The sequence below is a fragment of the Geotrypetes seraphini genome, chromosome 4 (genome assembly GCF_902459505.1).
Source record: "Geotrypetes seraphini chromosome 4, aGeoSer1.1, whole genome shotgun sequence".
Classification (NCBI taxonomy): domain Eukaryota; kingdom Metazoa; phylum Chordata; class Amphibia; order Gymnophiona; family Dermophiidae; genus Geotrypetes; species Geotrypetes seraphini.
In genome coordinates, this window is record NC_047087.1 from 230,707,644 (window position 1) to 230,729,975 (window position 22,332).

Here is a 22,332-nt window from a genome sequence, read left to right on the forward strand (position 1 = left end):
TTTCGGCCTGGCCTTGTCACCCAGAGTCTTCACCAAGTGCCTGGTTGTAATGGCCGCTGCGCTCAGGAACCATGGTCTTCAGGTGTTTCCCTACCTCAACGACTGGCTCATCAAGGATTCCACGTCTCAGGGAGTCTTCCAAGCGACCCGGAGGATGATCTGGTTCCTGCAGAGTCTGGGATTCAAGATCAACTTTTCAAAGTCCCATCTGCAATCTTCCCAGACTCTTCCCTTCATCGGAGCTGTTCTGGATACAACTCGACTCAGGGCGTTCCTACCTCCACAGCGCCTGGATGCTCTGCTTCGTCTTTGTCATTCAGTGTCCTCTCGCCCGTCCATCTCGGCGAGACACATGATGGTTCTTCTGGACCACATGGCCTTGACAGTTCACATGACTCCTTTTGCCAGACTTCACCTCAGAATTCCTCAGTGGACCCTGGTTTCGCAATGATCGCAGGGTCCGACCCTCTGACTCAACACATCCAGGTCACTCCTGCTCTGCAACAGTCTCTTCGCTGGTGGATGTTATCTTCCAATCTCTCCAGAGGTTTGCTGTTTCACACGCCCTCCCATCAGAAGGTTCTCACGACCAACTCCTCGACCTATGCTTGGGGGGCTCATCTGGATGGTCTGCGCACTCAAGGCTATTGGACCAGTGCAGACCGCCTGTGTCACATCAATCTTCTGGAACTCAGGGCGATTTTCAATGCTCTCAATGCTTTTCAGCATCTGCTTCACGACATGGTGGTACTCATTCGCACGGACAACCAAATCGCCATGTATTATGTCAACAAACAAGGGGGCACGGGCTCAGCCTACCTTTGTCAGGAAGCTCTGAAAGTTTGGGATTGGGCAATTCGCCACAACGCCTTCCTCAAAGCTGTCTACATTCAGGGGGCGGACAATGCCTTGGCGGACAACTTGAGTCGTCTTCTACAGCCTCACGAATGGACTCTTCATTCCACGCCCCTTCATCACATCTTCTCTCTGTGGGGGACGCCTCAGATAGACCTCTTTGCGGCCCCCCATAACTTCAAACTGCCTCAGTTCTGCTCCAGGATCTACGCTTCTCATCGCCTCGAGGCAGATGCTTTTCTTCTGGACTGGAGGAATCTCTTTATGCGTTTCCTCCGTTTCCTCTCATTCAAAAGACTCTAGTCAAGCTGAAGTCCGACCGTGCCACCATGATTCTGATTGCTCCTTGGTGGCCCAGACAACCTTGGTACTCCCTTCTTCTTCAACTCAGCAGCAGGGAGCCCTTCCTTCTACCAGTGTTTCCATCGCTGCTTACACAGCATCAGGGATCTCTGCTTCATCCCAATCTGCAGTCACTACACCTGACAGCTTGGTTCCTCTCAACGTAACTCCCCTTCAGTTTTCACAAGCTGTGCGGGATGTTTTAGAAGCTTCACGGAAGCCTTCTACTAGACAATGCTATTCCCAAGAATGGACTAGATTTTCTACTTGGTGTTTTTCTCATCGCAAGGAGCCTCAACATGCCTCCTTATCCTCTGTTTTGGACTATCTTTTGCACCTATCTCATTCTGGCCTCAAGTCTACATCGATCCGAGTCCATCTGAGTGCAATTGCTGCTTTCCATCAGCCTCTTCAAGGGAAACCTCTTTCTGCTCATCCTGTGGTTTCCAGATTCATGAAAGGACTTTTCCATGTCAATCCTCCTCTCAAACCGCCTCCAGTGGTTTGGGACCTCAATGTTGTTGTTTCTCAGCTTATGAAGCCTCCATTTGAACCTCTTCACAAGGCTCCTCTGAAGTATCTCACTTGGAAAGTGGTGTTTCTCATTGGCCTCACTTCTGCTCGTCGAGTTAGTGAGCTTCAAGCCTTGGTTGCGGATCTACCTTTTACAGTGTTCCATCATGACAAGGTGGTCCTTCATACTCATCCCAAATTCCTCCCCAAAGTGGTCTCGGAATTTCATCTGAATCAATCCATTGTTCTCCCTGTGTTTTTTCCAAAGCCTCATTCTCATCTTGGAGAATCGGCCCTTCACACTCTGGACTGTAAACGTGCTTTGGCTTTCTACCTGGAACGCACCAAGCCACACAGAACTGCTCCTCAATTTTTCATCTCCTTCGATCCGAACAACTTGGGACATCCTATCTCTAAACGTACCATCTCCAACTGGATGGCAGCTTGTATCTCTTTCTGCTATGCCCAGACTGGATTACCCCTTCACCATAAAGTCACAGTCCATAAGGTCAGAGCAATGGCAGCCTCTGTAGCCTTCCTCAGATCGACACCAATTGAGGAAATTTTGTAAGGCTGCCACTTGGTCCTCGGTTCATACCTTCACTTCTCACTATTGTGTGGATACTTTCTCCAGACAGGATGGACAGTTTGGCCAAACAATATTACAAAATTTATTCTCCTAAGTTGCCAACTCTCCCTCCATCCCAGTTGGGTTAGCTTGGAGGTCACCCACTAGTGAGAATACCTGCCTGCTTGTCCTGGGATAAAGCAATGTTACTTACCATAACAGTTGTTATCCAGGGACAGCAGGCAGCTATTCTCACGTCCCATCCACCTCCCCTGGGTTGGCTTCTCTGCTAGCTATCTGAACTGAGGAGACGTGCCCAGTGTATCGGGCGGGAAGGCACTCGTGCATGCGCGGTGCGGACGACTGGAAACTTCTAAAGTTTCTACAAGCAAGTATGCTTGTGAGACGTCCGCGTCGGGGCTCCATTGGATGATGTCACTCACTAGTGAGAATAGCTGCCTGCTGTCCCTGGATAACAACTGTTACGGTAAGTAACATTGCTTTTCTTTTAGTCCCATAGATTAAGATTACCATCTTTTTAAAGAAATTCAGTCATGGTAATGTATAGAAAATATAAATTGGACATAGGCACTTTATATTTATAGTGATGTATCACCATAATAAATGCTCATATACTAGTCAATTAGACTAGCAGTTGAAGGTTGAATTAATTCATACTAATAGCATGATATAATGTCAGCATAATACATATTAAAACAACAAAGCAAAATATTCTTCTGTAGTATACAATGAGTATAGCATTAGCTAACGGATTTCTAGCTTGTTCTGGTCAAGGGTGCCCTTCTTGAAGCTGCAGATACCACATTCCCTTTACAGTGCTGTAGCAGCTGCCTGTTAGTGCTTGCTCTACCCCTGCATGCCAGCTAAATGATCTGTGAACATACATTGAAGGAGCAGGATGTCATTTGTAGGCCTCTCAGAATTTTGTCAAGGCCCTCTATTACACATATTTTATTTATTTATTTATTCAATTTTCTATACTGTTCTCTCAGGGGATGGGACTTATTTAACCTGGTATCTTAGGTTCTTGCCAAATTCCATTTCTTACCAGTTTGTAGCATCTGTCTATGTTTTCTAGTATGCATTTTAAACAGCACTGGAGAGAATAAGGCGAGGCTTTGTAGCAGGAGTAAGAGTATCCTTCTGCTGAAGAATGTAAGAAAGTTGATGCTTTATCAGTAGGATCTGTAGACCGAGGGTGGTGGTGGTTCCTCGTGCTAGCAAGATGTGAAGCATTTCAACCCTTGGAAAAAGCAGTGATCAGATAATACTAAATAATGAAAATTATACCTGGTTTATAAAGCAAATTCTAGTGCAAAAGGAACATGAGTCTTGACCAGTGGGTTATTCACCTCTACCTGTGAATTTTTACAGAAGAAATCATCTACAGCTTTTATTCTCCTTGTGTCAGTGGGCAGTCCCTATTTCTTCAGTTATTCCTTCTGCAAGCAAGTTGAGAAGGTGTCTTTTCTTTTGTTGTGCAAATGAGTTATTACTTTTGGGTTTTCAATCCAAAGTTTGAGGCTTCATGGTATCCCAGAGGTGCCCAGGATTTCTGAGATAGTTAGCTTGGGAGAAGATACAGCCTGTAGTTCAGAAGGCTGTAGCTAGGGTGGGGGGAGAGGGGGCACACAACCTTTTCATAGGGCAACTATCTAGCTGGGCTGCATTAACACTTAGGATAGCTTGGGGTGCGCTGCCCTGGGAGCCTAGCTTGCCCTTGATTTATCAGGCGCTTTATGGCAGGCTGAGTGGCCCCATGTTGGTCCAGCGGGCTGTAGCGGGTGCCGGCTGCATCTCCCCATGAAGATGTGTAAGGAGCTAGTGGGTTCGAGGGTTTCAGGCTCTCAGAGCCTGTCTAAAAGGCAGCCCGAAGAGACAAGCTTCTGGAGGATGTTATATACTTGTCCAAGGCAAAAATCTTCTCCTTTGCCCAGCTGCATTGTGAGCTGATGCATGCACGGCACCAGGCAGTTCTGTGAGTACAGTTTATTATTGTCTATAGGAGACTTTGGGGTGGTTCAAAAACAGATGTTGTGAAGGTCTCGGGAGCTTCTTGTAGGGTCCTGCACCTTTAAAAAATCCCTTTTCTCAGTTTTTGAAGTTTTATTTAGCTCTTCCAGGCTATTTCGTGGCACCAAAACGCAACCATGGTGACCATCTTGGATTTCACAATTTTATTTCAAAAGCCTCTATTTTATTAATACTTTCTACCCCTGTCATGTGTTTTTGTGCTGGATAGTAGGTTGAATAGTTTGCATACGCCACAGAGAGAAGGCAGCTCAGAAGACCCGATGGCAGCTTGCAAAGATCGCTAGTATTAGCGATCTTATCCAGGCTGCTGAAATTAGGTAAATTGATGCCGGGAGGCCAGGGGGAACACACAGACCTTCCGGGGAGGGGGGGGGGTTGTACAGGCCTTCAGGGAGGACAGGCAGGCCTTCAGGGGTGGGGTGTAAGCCTTCAGGGGGGACAGGCAGGCCTTGGGTGCAGGCCTTCAGGGAGACAGGCAGGCCTTCAGGGGTGGGGTGTAGGCCTTCAGGGGGGACAAACCTTCAGGGAAATGGGCCCTGGTGTAGAAGTACACAGAGGGACGGAGGGAAGGGGGGTTTCAAAGAGACGTGCATATGCCGGACTTTGGGGGGAAGAAATAATGGGTCTAAAAATAGAGGAGAGGGAGAGAGATGATGGGCAATGGGATCTAGGGAGGGAAGGAACAGAAAGGGAGAGAAGTTGGACACAAGGGATGGTGTGGAGGGGGGATAGAGATACTGGATAGGTTGGTAATTGGGAAAGAAAGGGAGAGATGGTGGACCCTGCAGTGGTGGGGAAGGAGGGAGAGATGCTGGATGAAAGGATAGTTGAGAAAAGGTGGATCTGTGGATGGAGATGAAAAAAAGGAAAGATGCCAGACCTCCGGGGGAGGGAAGGGAAACAGAAGGGGAGGACAGAGATGGGAGGTGGATGGTTAGCACGGAGAAAGAAGGAGACCCTGGCAAGCAAGTTATCAGAAGACAACCAGAGCCTGGGACCAACAAGATTTGAATAATGACCAGACAACAAAAATCATTTTATTTTCTGTTTTGTGATTACAATATGTCAGATTTGAAACGTGTATCCTGCCAGAGCTGATGTTAGACCGCAAATGTGAGCTAGGATTTAACAGAGAGAGGAAAAGTCTTTTTCGTTTGTTTACACCACAGCACCAGTGTGGTTAGGAGAAGGCAAAGGGGTTGAAGAGGCTATAAAAGGGGTGAAGAGGTTATAAAATTAACCCACCAGGATGTTTAAAAAAAAACCAACACCCAATTGGGCAGGAAAATCGAATCGAAAAATTGATTCAATAGGCTGAATCGAATAGAAATTTTTTTTTCCTGAATCGGGCAGTACTAGTTTCCAGGTTGCAAGTGAGTACTACTAGCCAAGAGTCTATGGCAGCCATGGACTGTGCAGACTTTCTTTAAACTGGCAGACTTAGAAGTCATTATAGTATCTCTGAGGGAGTTAAGTTTGGAATCGTCTCAGGCTTCCTTGGTTCAAATCTCTCTTATGAGCAGTTCTAAGACCCATGTTTTGTCCTTCACATCCAGATATCACCATGATGCTGATAGAGCAGTGGGAGCCACTATAGGGCCCCTTTTAGGTTTGCCAGAGCCATGACAAAATTGTACCCAATGGTTCTTGAGTTCCAACAGTTATTTGTGCCACGTAGGGTAGATTCGCTAGTAGCACAATTTAAGAAGCCTATGTCACTACCTAGTGAAGGTGAAGTAATTCTAAAGGATGCACAGGATCACAGGGTAGACTTTATCTTTGGGTCTGAGAACGACGGCAGAGACTTCCTTTGTGGTGCGCACCTGCCATAAGATGCTGTTTCAGGCTTCGGAGGAGAATGCATACCCCCAGATGGTATTTTCTGAGGTTTATTATGAAGCATATGCTCTATATGACGTGTTCAGGGTCATAAGCAAAATGTCTGCTCATTCTAAGTCTGTCTGCAGAATGCTCTGGATCAGACAATAGGGAGATTCTGCCTCTAAAGCTACCTTGAGCAAGCTTCTTTTCTATGTACAAATACTCTTTGGCAAAGGGTTGGGTGACCTTATGGCCAGTATGGTAGGACTTTGTCATAAGACATTGTTAGACAGTAGATCATGTGTCCTATAGGAGGAGGCTTAAGTTATGGTTCCTTTTGTGGCTACAGACGGTCTTAACAGTCATCAGCAGGCTCCTCTGCTCAGAGATCATTTCATGGATCTAGACAGAGGTTCGGGAGTTCCAGAATAACTCGGATTTCGGTTTCCGCTCAACAGCCACACCTAAGAAGTCCCAATGATGTCAGGACAGAGCCTGAGCTACCCCAAATAGGAGGGTGACTCTCAAGAGTTCAGGGAGGCCAGAACAAAGATTTGTTCCAACAATGGGAGCTGGACATTATTCCAGAGAGCTACAAACTCGAATTCTCTCATCTGCTTCAGGATTTCTTTGTGAATTCTCCAACCGGAAGACCAAAGAAGGTGATCAAAGTCAAAGAAACAGTAAAATGACTTCTGGGGATTCAAGCTGTAGAGCCTATGCCAGATACTGAATCGGGCTCGGGCAGGTACTCATATACTTTATTGTGCTCAACAAAGACTTGGACACCTGGAGACCAATCTTGGATCTGAAATCTATTAGTGCAGCATTAATGGTGCCCAGGTTCCTGATGGAGACCATGTGTCAGTCATTGGCTTGGTGGTGCCAGGGGAATCCTTCATTGCGCTGGACTTGACAGAGGCTTAGTCACATATTCCCAGAACACAGAAAGTTCCTCAGGTTCCATGTGCTGGAAAAACATTTTCAATTCTTGGCACTTCGTTTCAGGTTGGTAACAGGACCTCACACCTTTGCTAAGGTGATGCTGGTGGCAGCAGCGCACCTACGTAAGGCATGGATTCATATACACCCTTACTTGGATGATTGGTTAATCAGGACTCTGTCCAAGACCAACAGACACAAAACAATGACACAAGTTGTCTGGCTCCTGCAAGACCTGGAATAGATTATAAAGTCCTGAGTCACCTGGAACCAACCCAATCCCTGTAGTACTTGGGGGATCCTCTTTAACTTGGCAGAAAGCTGTGTTTTTCCGGAGTTATGCAAGTTGAAGCTGAGAGTCCATATTTTAGAGTTCTTGGCAATGCCAACTCCTACAGCTTGGCAACTAGAGAAGTCGTACCTTGGGCAAAAGCTCATTTATGCCCTCTTCAGAATGCACTGTTATCCTGCTGGTCTCAAGTGCCATTGACCTGGATGGCAAAAGCATGTCAAAGCTTGCATTGGGACTTCGGGCAGAGATACTGTCAAAGGGCTTACCTCTCCGCATTTCCTCTTGGTAATACTGAGGACAGATCTAGCCTCTATGGAGGGGGGGGGGTGTTCATTGCGAGGGTCGCCCAGTTCAGGGCCGATGGTTACCTTTTCAAAGAAAATGGTCCATCAACTTATTGGGCCTGAGAGCCATTCGCTTAGCCCTGTAGTCATTCAGAAAGATTCTGGAAAGCAAAGCGATCAGGGTCTTCTTAGACAATGCCACAGCAGTGACATACGTCAACAGACAGGAGGCCACCAAGAGTGCTCCGTTGAAGCTAGAGGGCCAGATGGCCACAGGGGGGAATACGTACAACAGTTTGTTTGTTGGCCACTGTTGTTTCGCTGTGCAGAATATCGCCTACAATCTATTTTGGTGGCCCCTGTAGCAGAAATGAACAATGTACAAGCAGGCTTTGGAGCTGGGGAAGTGTTATTTGTCCCAGAGTGCACTCAACAAAATTGTAAAGCACTGGGGGAGGCCGATGTTCGATCTAATGATATTGGCGGTCAACAAGAAGGCTTCTCGTTACTTCAGCCACAAATTAGACCTGGGAAGCGCCAGCATAGATGCCTTGGTACAACAGTGGTCAACAAAAGAACTGTGACCAATGATAGGCTGGTTTATTTGAATAGCAACCCACCAAGGGGTGGTAATTCTTGTGCACAGGATTGGCCATGTCATATTTGGTTCTGATTCGGCTAAAGCAGGACAAGTGCCTCAGACTACCACTGCTCCCAGCGTTGCTTTTCCAGGGTCTAATTGCCCTGGAGAGTCTGAAATGCTTTGGGCTTCAGGCACGGCTGATGAGGGTGCAGCAACTCCAAAGAAGAAAGGCTGTTTGGAAGGAGTTATAGCTATCCTTTTATAATCTTTAGTTCTATTTTAGAATGTGTTTATTCCTCATTGAGATGTAGTGTTTCTGAATCAATCATTTACCTGGTGCTAACTTGGGATGTTGGTAAAATTATTCCCCAAAAGCTACCAACTCTTAAAGGAATGGTGTCCATACAGTCTGGAGTTCCTAAACCAGAAGAAAATCCTATCATAAATATTCAGTTTAAAATTCAGCAACTGGCTTTTTCAGGTAAGAATAATGCTAATTTAAATTGCCAAATGTAAAATTATTTTGTGATTAAAGCTAAAAATTAGGACAGACCAGAGATCCATCAAGCCCAGTATCCTGTTTCCAACAGTGGCCAACCCAGGTCCCAAGGACCTAGCTAGATCCCAAGTAGTAAAACATATTTTATGCTGCTTATCCTAGGAATAAGCAGTAGATTTTCCCAAGCCATGTCAATAATGGCCTAAGAACTTAGAAACATAGAAATAGACAGCAGATAAGGGCCACGGTCCATCTAGTCTGCCCACCCCAATGACCCTCCCCTACCTTTCTCTGTGAATAGATCCCATGTGTCTATCCCATTTGGCCTTAAAATCAGGCATGCTGCTGGCCTCAATCACCTGAAGTGGAAGACTATTCCAGCGATCAACCACCCTTTCAGTGAAAAAGAATTTCCTGGTGTCCCCATGCAGTTTCCTGCCCCTGATTTTCCACGGATGCCCCCTTGTTGCCGCGGGACCCTTGAAAAAGAAGATATCTTCTTCCACCTCGATGCAGCCTGTGAGATACTTGAATGTCTCGATCATGTCACCCCTCTCTCTGCGTTCCTCGAGTGAGTACAGCTGTAACTTATCCAGCCGTTCCTCGTATGGGAGATCCTTGAGTCCCGAGACCATCCGGGTGGCCATTCTCTGGACCGACTCCAGTCTCAGCACATCCTTACGGTAATGCAGCCTCCAGAATTGCACACAGTATTCCAGGTGGGGCCTCACCATGGATCTATACAATGGCATAATGACTTCAGGCTTACGGCTGACGAAACTCCTGCGTATGCAACCTATGATTTGCCTTGCCTTGGATGAAGCTTGCTCCACTTGATTGGCAGTCTTCATGTTCTCACTGACGATCACCCCTAAGTCTCGTTCTGCTTCAGTTCTTGTTAGGATCTCGCCATTAAGGGTGTAAGTCTTGCATGGATTTTGGCTGCCCAGGTGCATGACTTCATCCACTCAATATAATAAACCCCGGCTATATATCACATCCCCATATTAATAACAGGATGGTTATGAAAGAATATTTTGATACTCAATCCTCAGAGGGAAATTGTACCCGTTGGCTCAAGTGTATGAATACACTGAACCCACTCTTCACGGGATCTCATGGGATCAAAATATATCATATTATGCAAAATATTTATTGAATTTTTCTATATTCAATATGAACTTGTACTTAACTTATAAAGTTCATTCTTTCTTTTTTTTGAACTTATTTAAAATAGGAGCGCCTCCACCAACATGACCATGTTTCATGTACTTTCCTCAGGGTCGAGGCTCCCTTGTTAATTATCTGTGGCTCTAGCTCAGCTGGGTTCTGCTGCCTCTCTGAAGCTAGGTTTCCAGTTCTACTTCCTCATGGCTTGGCAACCTGTCTTTGATGCTTTGATGCTTTGGTGCATGACTTTGCATTTTTTGGCATTGAAGCTGAGTTGCTAGGACCTAGACCAGCGCTCCAGTAGGAGTAGGTCGTGCATCATGTTGTCAGACATTGAATTAATGTCTGTTGTGCTTTTGCCCACTACATTGCTTAGTTTGGTGTCATCAGCGAATAATGTTATTTTACCTTGCAGCCCTTCTGCCAAGTCTCTTATAAAGATGTTGAATAGGATCGGGCCCAGGACCGAGCCCTGCGGCACTCCACTGATTACCTCCGTCATTTCGGAGGGGGTGCCGTTCACCACTACCCTCTGAAGCCTACCTCCAAACCAGTTCCTAACCCATTTCGTCAATGTGTCGTCCAATCCTATAGAACTCATCTTGCTCAGCAACCTGCGGTGTGGTATGCTATCGAATGCTTTACTGGAGTCCAGGTATACGATGTCCAGGGACTCCCCAACATCCAGCTTCCTCGTCACCCAACTTCTCTTTTAGGAAATTATCCAAACCTTTTTAAAAACCCGCTAAGCCAACTGATTTCACCATATTCTCTGGCAACGAATTTGAATTTAATTACACATTGTTTGAAGAAATATATTCTCCGGTTAGTTTTAAATCTTCTGTTTAGTTTTTCGACTGTCCAGCAATACAATAACTCGCTATGGCAAAGTCTATGTGAGAGCCTGTATAAATGTGAATGCTGGTTGCACACAGGTATGGCTTGTTTGGATCCACCTTGCTTGTATTAAGTCTTTGTTGCAGAGCAGAAAAGTCTTGATTTGGTCGGGGAGTTCCCCATGTTCTCCTTGTTATTTCTCCTCTTTTACGGGTGATCAATTGCTTTAGTACGAATTGTGGAGATGAGGACTGCCCACTGACACAAGGAGATGGAGCTGAAAAGCTGTAGATGATTTCTTCTGCAAAAACTTGTGAGTAGAGGTGAATAACCCACTGGTCAAGACTCATGTTCCTTTATACTGGAAAGAAGATTATTGAGGTAAGAACCTAATCTTTCTTTACAAATGAGCACCAAGCCTGGAAAAGAGCTGTTACCTGTAGGGAGCAACATAGTCTGAAGAAGAAGGGATGATTCTGTCTTTGAAAAAGATGGCTGTGAACTGCTGCAATCACATATTGTCAGTTGTTTGTAGTTGGTGATAAATCTATTGGTAATTTTCTGTCTGTGATATAGAAAGTGGCAAAATGGCAGCAGAAATCTAAAGTACCAGAGAACAGTTACTACTTTTTAAACAGCATGTAATAGCATGTGCTTTTCTTTTTCTAGTCTGGTAGCAATCCCAGTATATATAAAACACAACATCAGTTTCCAAGAAAACGGGTCCTCAGGAAGATTTGATGTAACAATTGGACCAAAGCAGAATATGGGAAAGACTGTTGAAGGAATCATTTTGACAGTTCATTTGCCTAAAGTTGTGCTGAATATGAACCTTACCCCAACACAAGGCACTTACACGTTTGATCCTGTAACAAAAGTAAGTGTATACTAGCCAGAACTGTACTAATGTATGAGAAATGGGGGGGGATGTTTAAATGCGTTTGAGTTCTATTTTAGAATGTGTTTATTCCTCATTGAGATGTAGTGTTTCTGAACCAGTCATTTACCTGCAATTGTATTTCTAGGTGTTAACTTGGGATGTTGGTAAAATTATTCCCCAAAAGCTGCCAACTCTCAAAGGAATGGTGTCCATACAGTCTGGAGCTCCTAAACCAGAAGAAAATCCTAGCTTAAATTTGCAGTTTAAAATTCAGCAACTGGCTATTTCAGGTAAGAATAATGCCATTTTATTTTGCCAAATGTAAAATTGTTTTGTGATTAAAACTAAAAATTTAAAAATATTTCTGGAGATATATGGTGGTTTTCATAATATTGTATAATATCTGCCTTATCTATTTAAAAAAAAAATTAAGGGCTCCTTTTACTAAACTGCAGTTGAGTTTTTAACCACAGGCCAGTGAGGTAAATGCTCTGACATTCATTCGGTTCCTATGAGCGTTGGAGCATTTACCTCGCCAGCTCACGGTAGAAACATCAATGTAAAGCTGCTAGTGGAAATAAATATTAAACAAAGAGCAATTAGTAAACAATTTTAAAGATATGAACCAGACAAATGTTAGAATGGCTCTGAAATTAACTGCTGGGGTAAAATAATGCTCTTGTTGCACCAGCTTTTATTTCTGAAACACAATGCTCTTTTATTACAAGATGAATGTAGAAATCTTTAATTCATGGCCCAGTTGTCATAAAACATCGGTTACTTTTAATTTTTTTTGAAAGTTTAAAATCTGTAGTTTATATTTTGCCATTTCCTTCTATGTTGAAAATTGAGCCTATTTTCAAATCCATACACTGAAGATTTTGTAAAATGAGTCACTTATCTTATTACATTTACTTGTAAAGACAGTTGTCTTATTCTTAAAATCAAATCTCAATTATAGCTGCTACTTTACTGACCAGCCTGTACCAGAGATGCTCAGGATTGAACAAATGGAATTACTGAAGAGCTTTGTCACTGTGGAAGTGGTCTTTTTGTAATAGTAGATTATTTCACAAAAGGCACAGGCTTTATAAAATCAGTGCCAGTGTCTATATAAATGTGGTTCACACTATTTAAAAACCACCATATAAAAATTATACCTTTTTTGTGTGTAAAGTCTGGTAGCAGTAAAGTATGATGATTTGGAGGCAAGGTTTATGATTGGGATTATACAGTAGATTATACAATAGTGATTATACAATAGTGATTGTATCGTGCAATGGTGCGCCCGCACCTGGAGTACTGTGTCCAGTACTGGTCGCCGTACCTCAAGAAGGACATGGCGGTACTTGAGAGAGTCCAGAGAAGAGCAGCTAATCTAATAAAGGGTATGGAAGACCTCTCATATACTGACAGACTGAAGAAGTTGGGGCTTTTCTCCCTGGAAAAGCGGAGACTTAGAGGAGACATGATAGAAACCTTCAAGATCATGAAGGGCATAGAAAGAGTGGACATGGACAGATTTTTCAAATTACCGGGAACCACAAGCACAAGAGGGCACTCGTAGAAACTGAAAGGGGAAAGGTTTAGAACAAACGCCAGGAAGTTCTTTTTCACTCAGAGGGTGGTGGATACATGGAACGCGCTACCGGAGGATGTGATAAGCAGAAGCACACTACAGGGCTTCAAAGAGGGTCTGGACAGGTACCTGGAGGACAAAGGGATTGAGGGGTACAGATAGGAGTAGAGGTAGGTAAAGGGATAGGATTAGAGGCAGTTACAAAATTAGTCATGGACACTGTTCAGTCAATTAGGCCTGATGGGCCGCCGCGGGAGCGGACCGCTGGGCAGGATGGACCTCTAGTCTGACTCAGCGGAGGCAACTTCTTATGTTCTTACTTATGTTAAGCAATAGAAAGCAGGATTTGTAGATCTGCCTCGTCCATCAGCTAAGTTGAAATTTAATTTATATATACAATATTGTAGGTTGGAGTGATGATTTACAGTGGCAAACTGGGACTGTAATGGTGCGATGATGGACCCAGGTAGCGACCTCTGCTTATGACACTATTAAAGCACATAGGTTTGCGGATCTGAGCGCTTTACACACAAAAATATAATTTTTATATGATGGTTTTTGAATAGTGTGGAGCACATTTAGATAGACACTGGCGTTGATTTTATAAAGCCTGTGCCTTTTGTGATATTGTCATTTTAAAATCACAGGAAAGTCATATTATAGTACTACAAAAGTGTAGAGATTGTAATAGTAGATTGACATGGCATGTTTCTGGGCAGAAGCCAAATTTCAGGAACGCAAAATTGAGCAACCAGGACCCTAGCTTGCTTTTTAAATATTTAGGCCCTCTTTTACAAAGCCATATTATGTATGTATTTTATATATCGCACGATCCAAAGTTCTTGGCAGTTTACAAGAGAACATGCACAATACATGGCTTATACATATAAGAAATATGGCATAAGAAATAAAACAAAAACAGAAAGAGACATGGCTAGTCAGATAATAAATGAGATTAGAAGCATGAAAAAAATGAGATTAGAAGCATGAAAATAGATGTTAACTCCAGCTTCCTCCCAACATGGGTCAACTTGAATGAAGAGAAGAGCCACCAGAAGGTGAATGGGGGAGAGTGTGAAAGGCTGAGCAGAGTCAGGAAGCAAACATAAGAAGATTAAAGAGTTGCATCAGGGACTCTAAAGTGGAGCGGGCCATGAAGAGATGCAGCACCATGCCCCACGATCTTCTGACTCCTTTGTGCTGGCATGACTTCTCTTCTTTCTCCCAGCAGCTCTGCCTCCACTTGCAATCTCCATCGCACCACCATCTTCACCAGTAGTCCTGGGCTCCCAAATATGCCACAATAGGGCCCAACCACACTCCACTGTGAGCTGCCAACCATCAAACCTCTCTCTCAAGCCGCAACACTCAACTCCCTCAAGTCAAGTGTCTCAACTTGAGACACTTGGTGAGTGATAGCCCACTAATTAATATAAATCTTGATTCTTTCAGAATTTTATTAATGGAGTCAAGATCCCTGCCTTGAGGAAGACTTATGCTTTCATCAATTGCTACTCTGCTAATTAAATGGTTCCATCACAACAGATGGAGCTGGAGAGGGACTTTGTCAAACCTCATGCTGCCTGTTCTCTTTGTTAGTAATTCCCAGTGCAGCAAATGCAACAAAGCTCATTCAATTTCTTTGGACATCGTTACATTTATAGTGATTGTTTCTGCGGCTTTGTAAAAGGAGCTCTTAGCTTGTTATAGGTTTACTAAAGCACCTAAGTGTTTGCTAACTAGTAGTGCTGCCCGATTCAGGGAAAAATATTTCGATTCAATTCAATTTGGTCTATTGAATCGATTTTTTTATTTATTTATTTTTTTTTTAATTCGATTTTCCCGCCAAATTGGGTGGGGTGTTCTGTTTTTGGGGTTTTTAGGGGGTTTTTTTCAAACGTCTTGGCCGGTTTATTTTGTAGCCTCTTTACCCACTCCACCCACTTTTGCCCTCTCCAACCCCACGCCAGTGCTGTGATGCAAACAAAACAAACAAAAAGTTTTTTCCACTCTCTCTGTTAAATCCTAGCTCACACTTGCTGCCTAACCCCAGTTCTGGCAGGATACACATTTCATATCTGACATATTATAATAAAAAAATAGGAAACAAAATTTTTTGTTGTTGTTTACCTTTAGTTTTCTGGTCATTTTATTATTTCAATCATGTTGGTCCTAGGCTCTAGTTTTTGTTTGTCTTCTGTTAACTTGCAGGGTTTCCTGCTGTTTTGACATTTTCTCAGTGCTCACCATCCATCTTCCTTCTCTGTACCTTCCCTTCCACTGCCATATCCATTTCTGTTTCTTTCCCACTGTCTACCATCTCTTTCCTCCCTCCCTCTCTCTTTCTCCATAGAGAGGAGACTTGAACTGGCTGGCCAGCTAACCAGCCGGCAGTGCAACTGTGTAAGGCAAACCACTGCTGGCTGGGAAGGTAGCAGTGTGGAAAGGGGGGACACTGGGGAGGGAATGAGGAGAAACCAAAGGACACAATTTGGATGAAGCCATGTCTCCCTGTTCCGATGACGATTTCTACAGCTGCCACCCCCTGCTGCTTTGCATGTTTGGCTGTGCCTGACCCTGAGACCTGTGCTTTGTGGTGCAGCTCATAGCCGCCTGCCTCAGATTGGTGGGGGATTAGCTGCAGGAGCCTGCTCCCATGGCTCTGTAGCAGGAGGAAGCTCTGCTGTTAAGCTGTCTTATCTGACTGCTCTATCACTCCAATCGCAGTCCTGTTGCTGCTGCAGGACAGAAGGAGCTGAGATCTGACCACTGAATCAGTAAGCCAATTTTTTTTAAAAACAAATCGATTCAGCCAGAGTGAATTGAAAATCAGGCAGCTCTACTAGCTAGTGCACATTCTGCCCTGCAATAGAGTTTTACTGCATAACCCATTCATTTATTATGTATTTTTAGTATTTATATTCCACTTATAGCCTAGGTGGTTTACATTCAGGTACTCATGCATTTTTCCCTATCTGTCCTGATGAAATGAATCTATTCTATTATTGCTCGGGCTCTGACTGCTTTCTCTGACAGATATACAAGACAAATTGATTTATACATGCAACTCAGGTGAGAAAACGCAAAGGACTTAGAGGTAGAGGAGTAAAAAGGGAATGACAACAAATATGGATGCTTTTACAAGTTGGTAGGGTCAGATATAAACACAGTTTCAGAAAAGTGGGTTTTAAGTATGGATTTGAACACTATCGGAGACGGGTCACGACACACACAGTCAGATAGGATGTTCCAGGCATACACCCCTATATACAGTAATTCATTCTGGAGAGCTTGAGCGAAAGATATTTTACAGAACTTAAAATATTTTCTATTGAGTAATTTATATTTATTTATTTGGTTGGTTCGTTTTATATCCTGCCCTCTTCAACGAGCTCAGAACAGGTTACATAGTTGGCATACATAATACATAGACAAATGGGTTATAAATTTACATGTATACAGTTTAGTTTGCTCGTCTTAGGTTGACATCCACAGAGCGTCAAGTTTAGCAAACAATTTGGTCATCTTAAGTTAACATACAGAGTGGATCTAGTTCGGCATACATTTAATATATATTTAATTGGAAAGGAGTGACTGGATAATTGTTTAGATAGAAGGAAGTGAGATGGTGGATGTGATGATCTGTTGGTCCATCTCAATGATGAGGACTAAAAAGGTGCTAGGGTTAAGGTAAACGACTATAGTCATTTATCACAATTTTTACTCTGTTATTATAGAACAATGTTTTCGAGCCACTTCTGGAGTGCTCACTAGTATGGTTTTCAATTATAATGAATTACCGTACTGTATATACTTGAATATAAACCAAGATTTGGGGGCCAAAAATGGGGGTGGTAGTCTCGGTTTATATTTGAACCACCACCTGACCGATGGCATGGCTATCCTCCATTCAACTCCTGATGACTACCGGGGCTGTAATCGGGGCTGTAATCGTTAATAGAACTATCTCTCCCCACTGAATACATGCCCCCCTCCCCCCGGTGATGAATCTCAAAGCCACTATCCTCCATGCACACATACCCCTGTCACTGCCACCCTCCTCCATGCACGCCCCACTCCCCATCATGCTTACCATTAGCACTGGACACCTGCTGCCACCGTCAATGCTGTATTTTGATCTGGTGCGGAGCTTTGATCATCTGTGCATGCTCCTGCCGCTGAGATTCTCAGAGAAGGCAAGAATAGGCAGGCCTTGAGCATGTGCAGATGCTCAAGGCCCCGCACCGGATCAAAATACAACATTGATGGAGGCAGTAGGTTTCCAGTGCTAATGGTAAGCACGATGAGGAGGGTGGCAGTGGCAGAGGTTTGTGTGCACGGAGGATAATGGCTTCGAGGTTCATCACGGGGGGCACCGCATCAGAGGAGAAGCATCAGGGGCCCTCTGAGAGAGAAAACTTTGGTTTTGAAAAGCACCGCGAAGGTGAGGGGAAGGGAGGGAGATGGCCTGACGAGGGAAGAGGTTGAGTGGCGTTTCAAGCTGCTTGTGTGGAGAATGGAGGGATGATGACAGACACTGGATGGAAGACAGGAGGAGTGAGAGGAGAAAAGTTGCAGAATGGAGGCGGAAAGAGAGGTAGAAGATGATGGATGGACGTGGGGAGGACAGAGAGGGGATCAGACGCTTGATGGAAGTGGAGAGGAGAGAGAGAACACTTAACTGGATGGAAGGAGGGGATAAAGATAAAAGGGTGCATGGTAGATTGGGTGAAGAGGATAGAGTTAGTGAAATACTGGAACGGGTAAGGGAAAGAGGTGGCAAGCTGTAGGTAGACACAGTGAAAAGAGGGAAATTGAGGACTGGATAGTAAGAGAATTTAATCTAGACTGAGGCAGAAAATAAATTGAGAAGGAAGGGAAGGGAGAGGAGAGAGAGAGATGCTAGACCATGGGAGGAGGAGGAGACATACCAGATCTGAGGGGAGGAAAGGAGGAGACAGATGCTAAAGACCACCTGGGGAGGGAGAGATGGTAGGGAAGAAGACAGAGATGCCAGGCCATAGGGAGAGCAGAGGGAAGAAGATGGATGCCAGACCAATGAGAGGCAGACATTTTCTGGAAGAGGCTTAGAAAGAGAGCAGATGCCATATGGAAGAGGCAGAGAGAGAGGGCAGACAGTGGATGGAAGGAAGAGAATGGTCAGAAAATGAGGAGAGCAGAAATCAGATAACAAAAGTAGAAAAAAAAATTATTTTTGTATTTTTGCTTTAGGATAACGTAGTAGTGTAGCTGAGTTGATAAATGTTTATAAATAGAAAATGGAAATAAGGTGATCCTTTTTTATTGGACTAATTTTAATGCACGGAAAGGGACATCAGATCTTGTTGCTTATTCTCTTAATTAAGAACATAAGAGTTGCCATACTGGGACAGACTGAAGGTCTTTCAAGCCCAGTAAAACTTTACAGCAGTGGCCAATCCAGGTCACAATTATCTGGGAAGATCCCAAAAAAATAAAACAGATTTTATATTGTTTAGCTTAGAAAAAAGCAGTGGATATTTTCAAGTTTTTGTAGACTGGCTCACCAGGATCACCCAAATTTCTAATCTCGGTTTATACTCGAGTCATCCTTTTTCCTCCTTTTTGGGAGGAAAAAAAAAGGTCACCTCAGTTTATATTCAACTATATACGGTATTCACAAGAGACTTGCATATACTGCCTCCCATGTGTTAATATATGTAGAATATAACTATTTTGTATTTATGAATTATATGTATGATTTTCTTCCATGGGCAGGACTTAAAGTAAATCGCCTTGACATGTATGGAGAGAAATATAAACCATTTAAAGGAGTGAAATATGTCACCAAGGCAGGCAAGTTCCAAGTGAGGACGTGAAGTTAACATGATCATTTTCCGGAAAAAAAAAAGAAGATGGATGTTTTCCCAGAAGACACTTTTTGTATTTTAAGTAGCAATTCAGCATTGGTAAATCTAACATAATAGTGACTTTTGTTGCTATTAGTTAAATGTTAAGTTATGCAATGATTAGTTTAACTATAAATTATTTACTTGCATAGACTGCAGCATAGGAGGATAGTTTCTTGATCATTGTGATTCTTTTTAACATAATCAAAATTGAACAGCTTTCAGTATAAGGGTACACTCTAGATAGGTGTGTCAAGTTAGGTAATGGGATGCTGGAAAAATCTATCTGTTACAGAGGAATACACTTAACCTTGTTATAGAACAGTTTTTTGAAGGGCAGGAAATTCTTTTCATGCTTTTGCAGAATCTGATGAAATTAAGATTAAATCTCCCTATGTTGCACTTTTGAACATTGTAAAGCACAGAAATAGAACCTAATGTAGCAATAGTCTCTGTCCATTCAATCTACATTCCAAAGAAAGAAAACAAACTAGATGTCAATTTTGTGATTTAGAATTCTCATTTACTTGCTGAAAAACCTATTCCATTAAAGGACCTATCAAGATATTTACACCTATTTGTTCCAAGAGTCTTTGACATTGTTTCCCAAACATTTTTTCACTCTTATTTAGCTCCGTTTTGTGTGTTTTTTTCAGAGTGCTGCTATATTTCCCATGCCTATCACACATACACTTCAATAATGTGGGGCTTCTGGGCTCACCAGTGAATTTAGAGAGGTTGCACACCAAGTAGAACAAGAAATCTTAAGGCACTAATGCTTCTTTTCTGTAGAAAGGGGCCACCACAAATGTCATATTGGCATTCTTGGAGATAACGTCCTAGCTCTTCACCTTACCTTATCCACACCTATCTGAAGGTAAAGAGCACTGTCATTTACATGGCAATTTCTGCCTTTATTGCATGTGCCATTCCCCATTTATCTTTTTTCTTCTACCCCCATCTCTCTTTTATCATTTTCTCTGAATATTTATTCTCTTTTGGTATCCACTAGGTTTTAATTTCCTACCTCTTTTTGTTTTTTTAAACATTGGCTCCTAGTTGCAGTGCGAATAAGCTACCACCATCTTAAACAAAGGATGCCTGGATTTCCTAGGATCTAACTTTGGGAATCAGTGTTCTGGAATGCTAGAATCTAGGGGTAATCTAAATAACCTTTGTGCAGAAGGGAAATGGTGTGTACATGCTTTTTTTTTTTTGCACTGAAAATTGTATTTACTTCTGTTTTTGAAATTTACCCTTAGAGTCTGGAGACTTAATTGGATATTACAACATATTTTCACAGATGATATCATCTAGTTGGTGTTTTGTATGACTTTGATACCCAACAATGAATGAATAAAATTTTTAAAAGGAAAATTTATCCCAAAGAGTTCATGCACTTATATTTAAACATATTCTTTACATGCACAAACTTTCAGGCTTTACGCCTATAGAATGAATTTTCAAGCATATAAATGCACCTCTAAGAACATCATCTTAGTTTAGCTTGGCTAAACTTATCTGTGTAGAGATTGTATACATTGGGCAGGCAGGAGCAATATTTTATAAAAAGCCTATTTCTGCAAGAAGAACACTGTTTTGCTGTGAGAAATACTTTTAAAAATTGCCCTCTGTCACTGAGCAAGAATACCCCATGGGTTTGTTTTTGAAATAGTGACAAGCATTCTTGATCGCCCCCTTTCCTAAAATACCATGGGGTGCTTTTACTAAAACTGCGGCCAAAGAGTCTTTTCCATGTGCTAAGACAACTTGTGCCTTGGCCGGAAAATTGCCAAGTTTCACATTTTCCTAATTAATGGCCATATGCTAATTTCACCATTGGTGCATGGCCATTAAAAAGAGTTACTGTGTGATCCCTTACTGACACCTATTTTAAAGGCAGTAAGGGACTAATGGCCCATGTGCTAAAACCCCTCTAATCAGCGTGCGGCATTACCTCCCACGCTGATATAGTACTGTCACACCTACTCTCCACCACCAAATGGTTCATAGACAAAATTGCATGAGACAACGGCGCGCCGACAATTGAGCGCAGACAACTGAGCGCAAGGTTGATGGCGCGCCGAAGAAAAGCACTATTTTAAAGGGTTCCGACGGGGGGTGTTGGTGGGGAACCCCCCTACTTTACTTAACAGACATCGCGCTGGCGTTGTGGGGGGTTTGCGGGGTTGTAACCCCCCTCATTATACTTGAAACCAAACTTTTTGCCTGTTTTTTAGGGAAAAAGTTCAGTTTTAAGTATAATGTGGGGGGTTACAACCCCCCAAACCCCCCACAACGGCAGTGCGATGTCTGTTAAGTAAAGTGGGGGGGTTCCCCCCCACGCCCCCTGTCGGAGCTCTTTAAAATAGTGCTTTTCTTCGGCGCGCCGTCAACCTTGTGCTCAGTTGTTGGCGCGCCATTGTCTCGTGCGATTTAGTCCCGTCACCCCACCAAACGCACCCTTAGAGAAAATTCAGAAAAAATTATTTTAGCATGCAGTGTACACATGCAGATAGGCACCTTTACTGCAGAACAGTAGGTCATGTCCCACAGTAAGCCTTTTTAATGTATGGTAAGTGTGCACTAGTGCTTACTGCAGTTTAGTAAAAGGACCTCAATGTTTCTGCCTTTTTCATATTAAATATTTACTACTACTACTTTTCTATAGTTCTACTAAGCATATGCAGCGCTGGTATTTAGATGCCTTACTTTCTTTTATATTTGTGCTATTAACAGCTGTGCTGTTAATACATTTAGATTGAATTAATGGAGTTATTGATTTACTAAATGGTGCATTAGCCTTCATAAATCATTCAAGCTCAGTTTTGTAAAGCAATTTCAGAAATGCTTTCTGAGGGAGAATCATTATGCAATGCCTTAGCTATATTTTCAAGTGCCACTTTGTGAAGTGAAAGCCAGTAGAAGCATTTTAATGTGTACAGATAATTGAGTTAGGATTGTGAATTGTTTTTAAATAAAAGTTGGTTGTCTTATTGTAAAACTCCAAAGAAAGTAAACTGAACTGTAAATATTTCACTGCATATAATGAAAACGTGCATAAAACTTTACAAATTTATTTTTTTTACTTTTTTCTTCCTGTGATAAAGTAAGCACAAGTCTTTTATGAATATGTAACTGTGCAGTATACTTAATAAAAATATTAGATATCAGAAATTGTGTAATAAAATACCATTCAATTGAATTCCTTAATTCTATTGAAA

General features: G+C 42.8%; 1 protein-coding gene across 3 annotated transcripts in view; it reads left to right on the forward strand.

The window, feature by feature from the left end:
- AP3M1 (adaptor related protein complex 3 subunit mu 1) overlaps positions 1–19,679 on the forward strand; it is a 99,721-nt gene extending 80,042 nt beyond the window's left edge. For all 3 annotated transcript variants that reach the window (XM_033941772.1, XM_033941771.1, XM_033941770.1), the window contains exons 7-9: positions 11,431–11,638; positions 11,787–11,931; positions 18,978–19,679. In XM_033941772.1, the coding sequence (XP_033797663.1) occupies positions 11,431–11,638; positions 11,787–11,931; positions 18,978–19,078 (454 nt within the window). In that variant the 3' untranslated portion in view covers positions 19,079–19,679. The remainder of the gene's footprint in view (positions 1–11,430; positions 11,639–11,786; positions 11,932–18,977) is intronic.
- Positions 19,680–22,332: the final 2,653 nt, after the last annotated feature.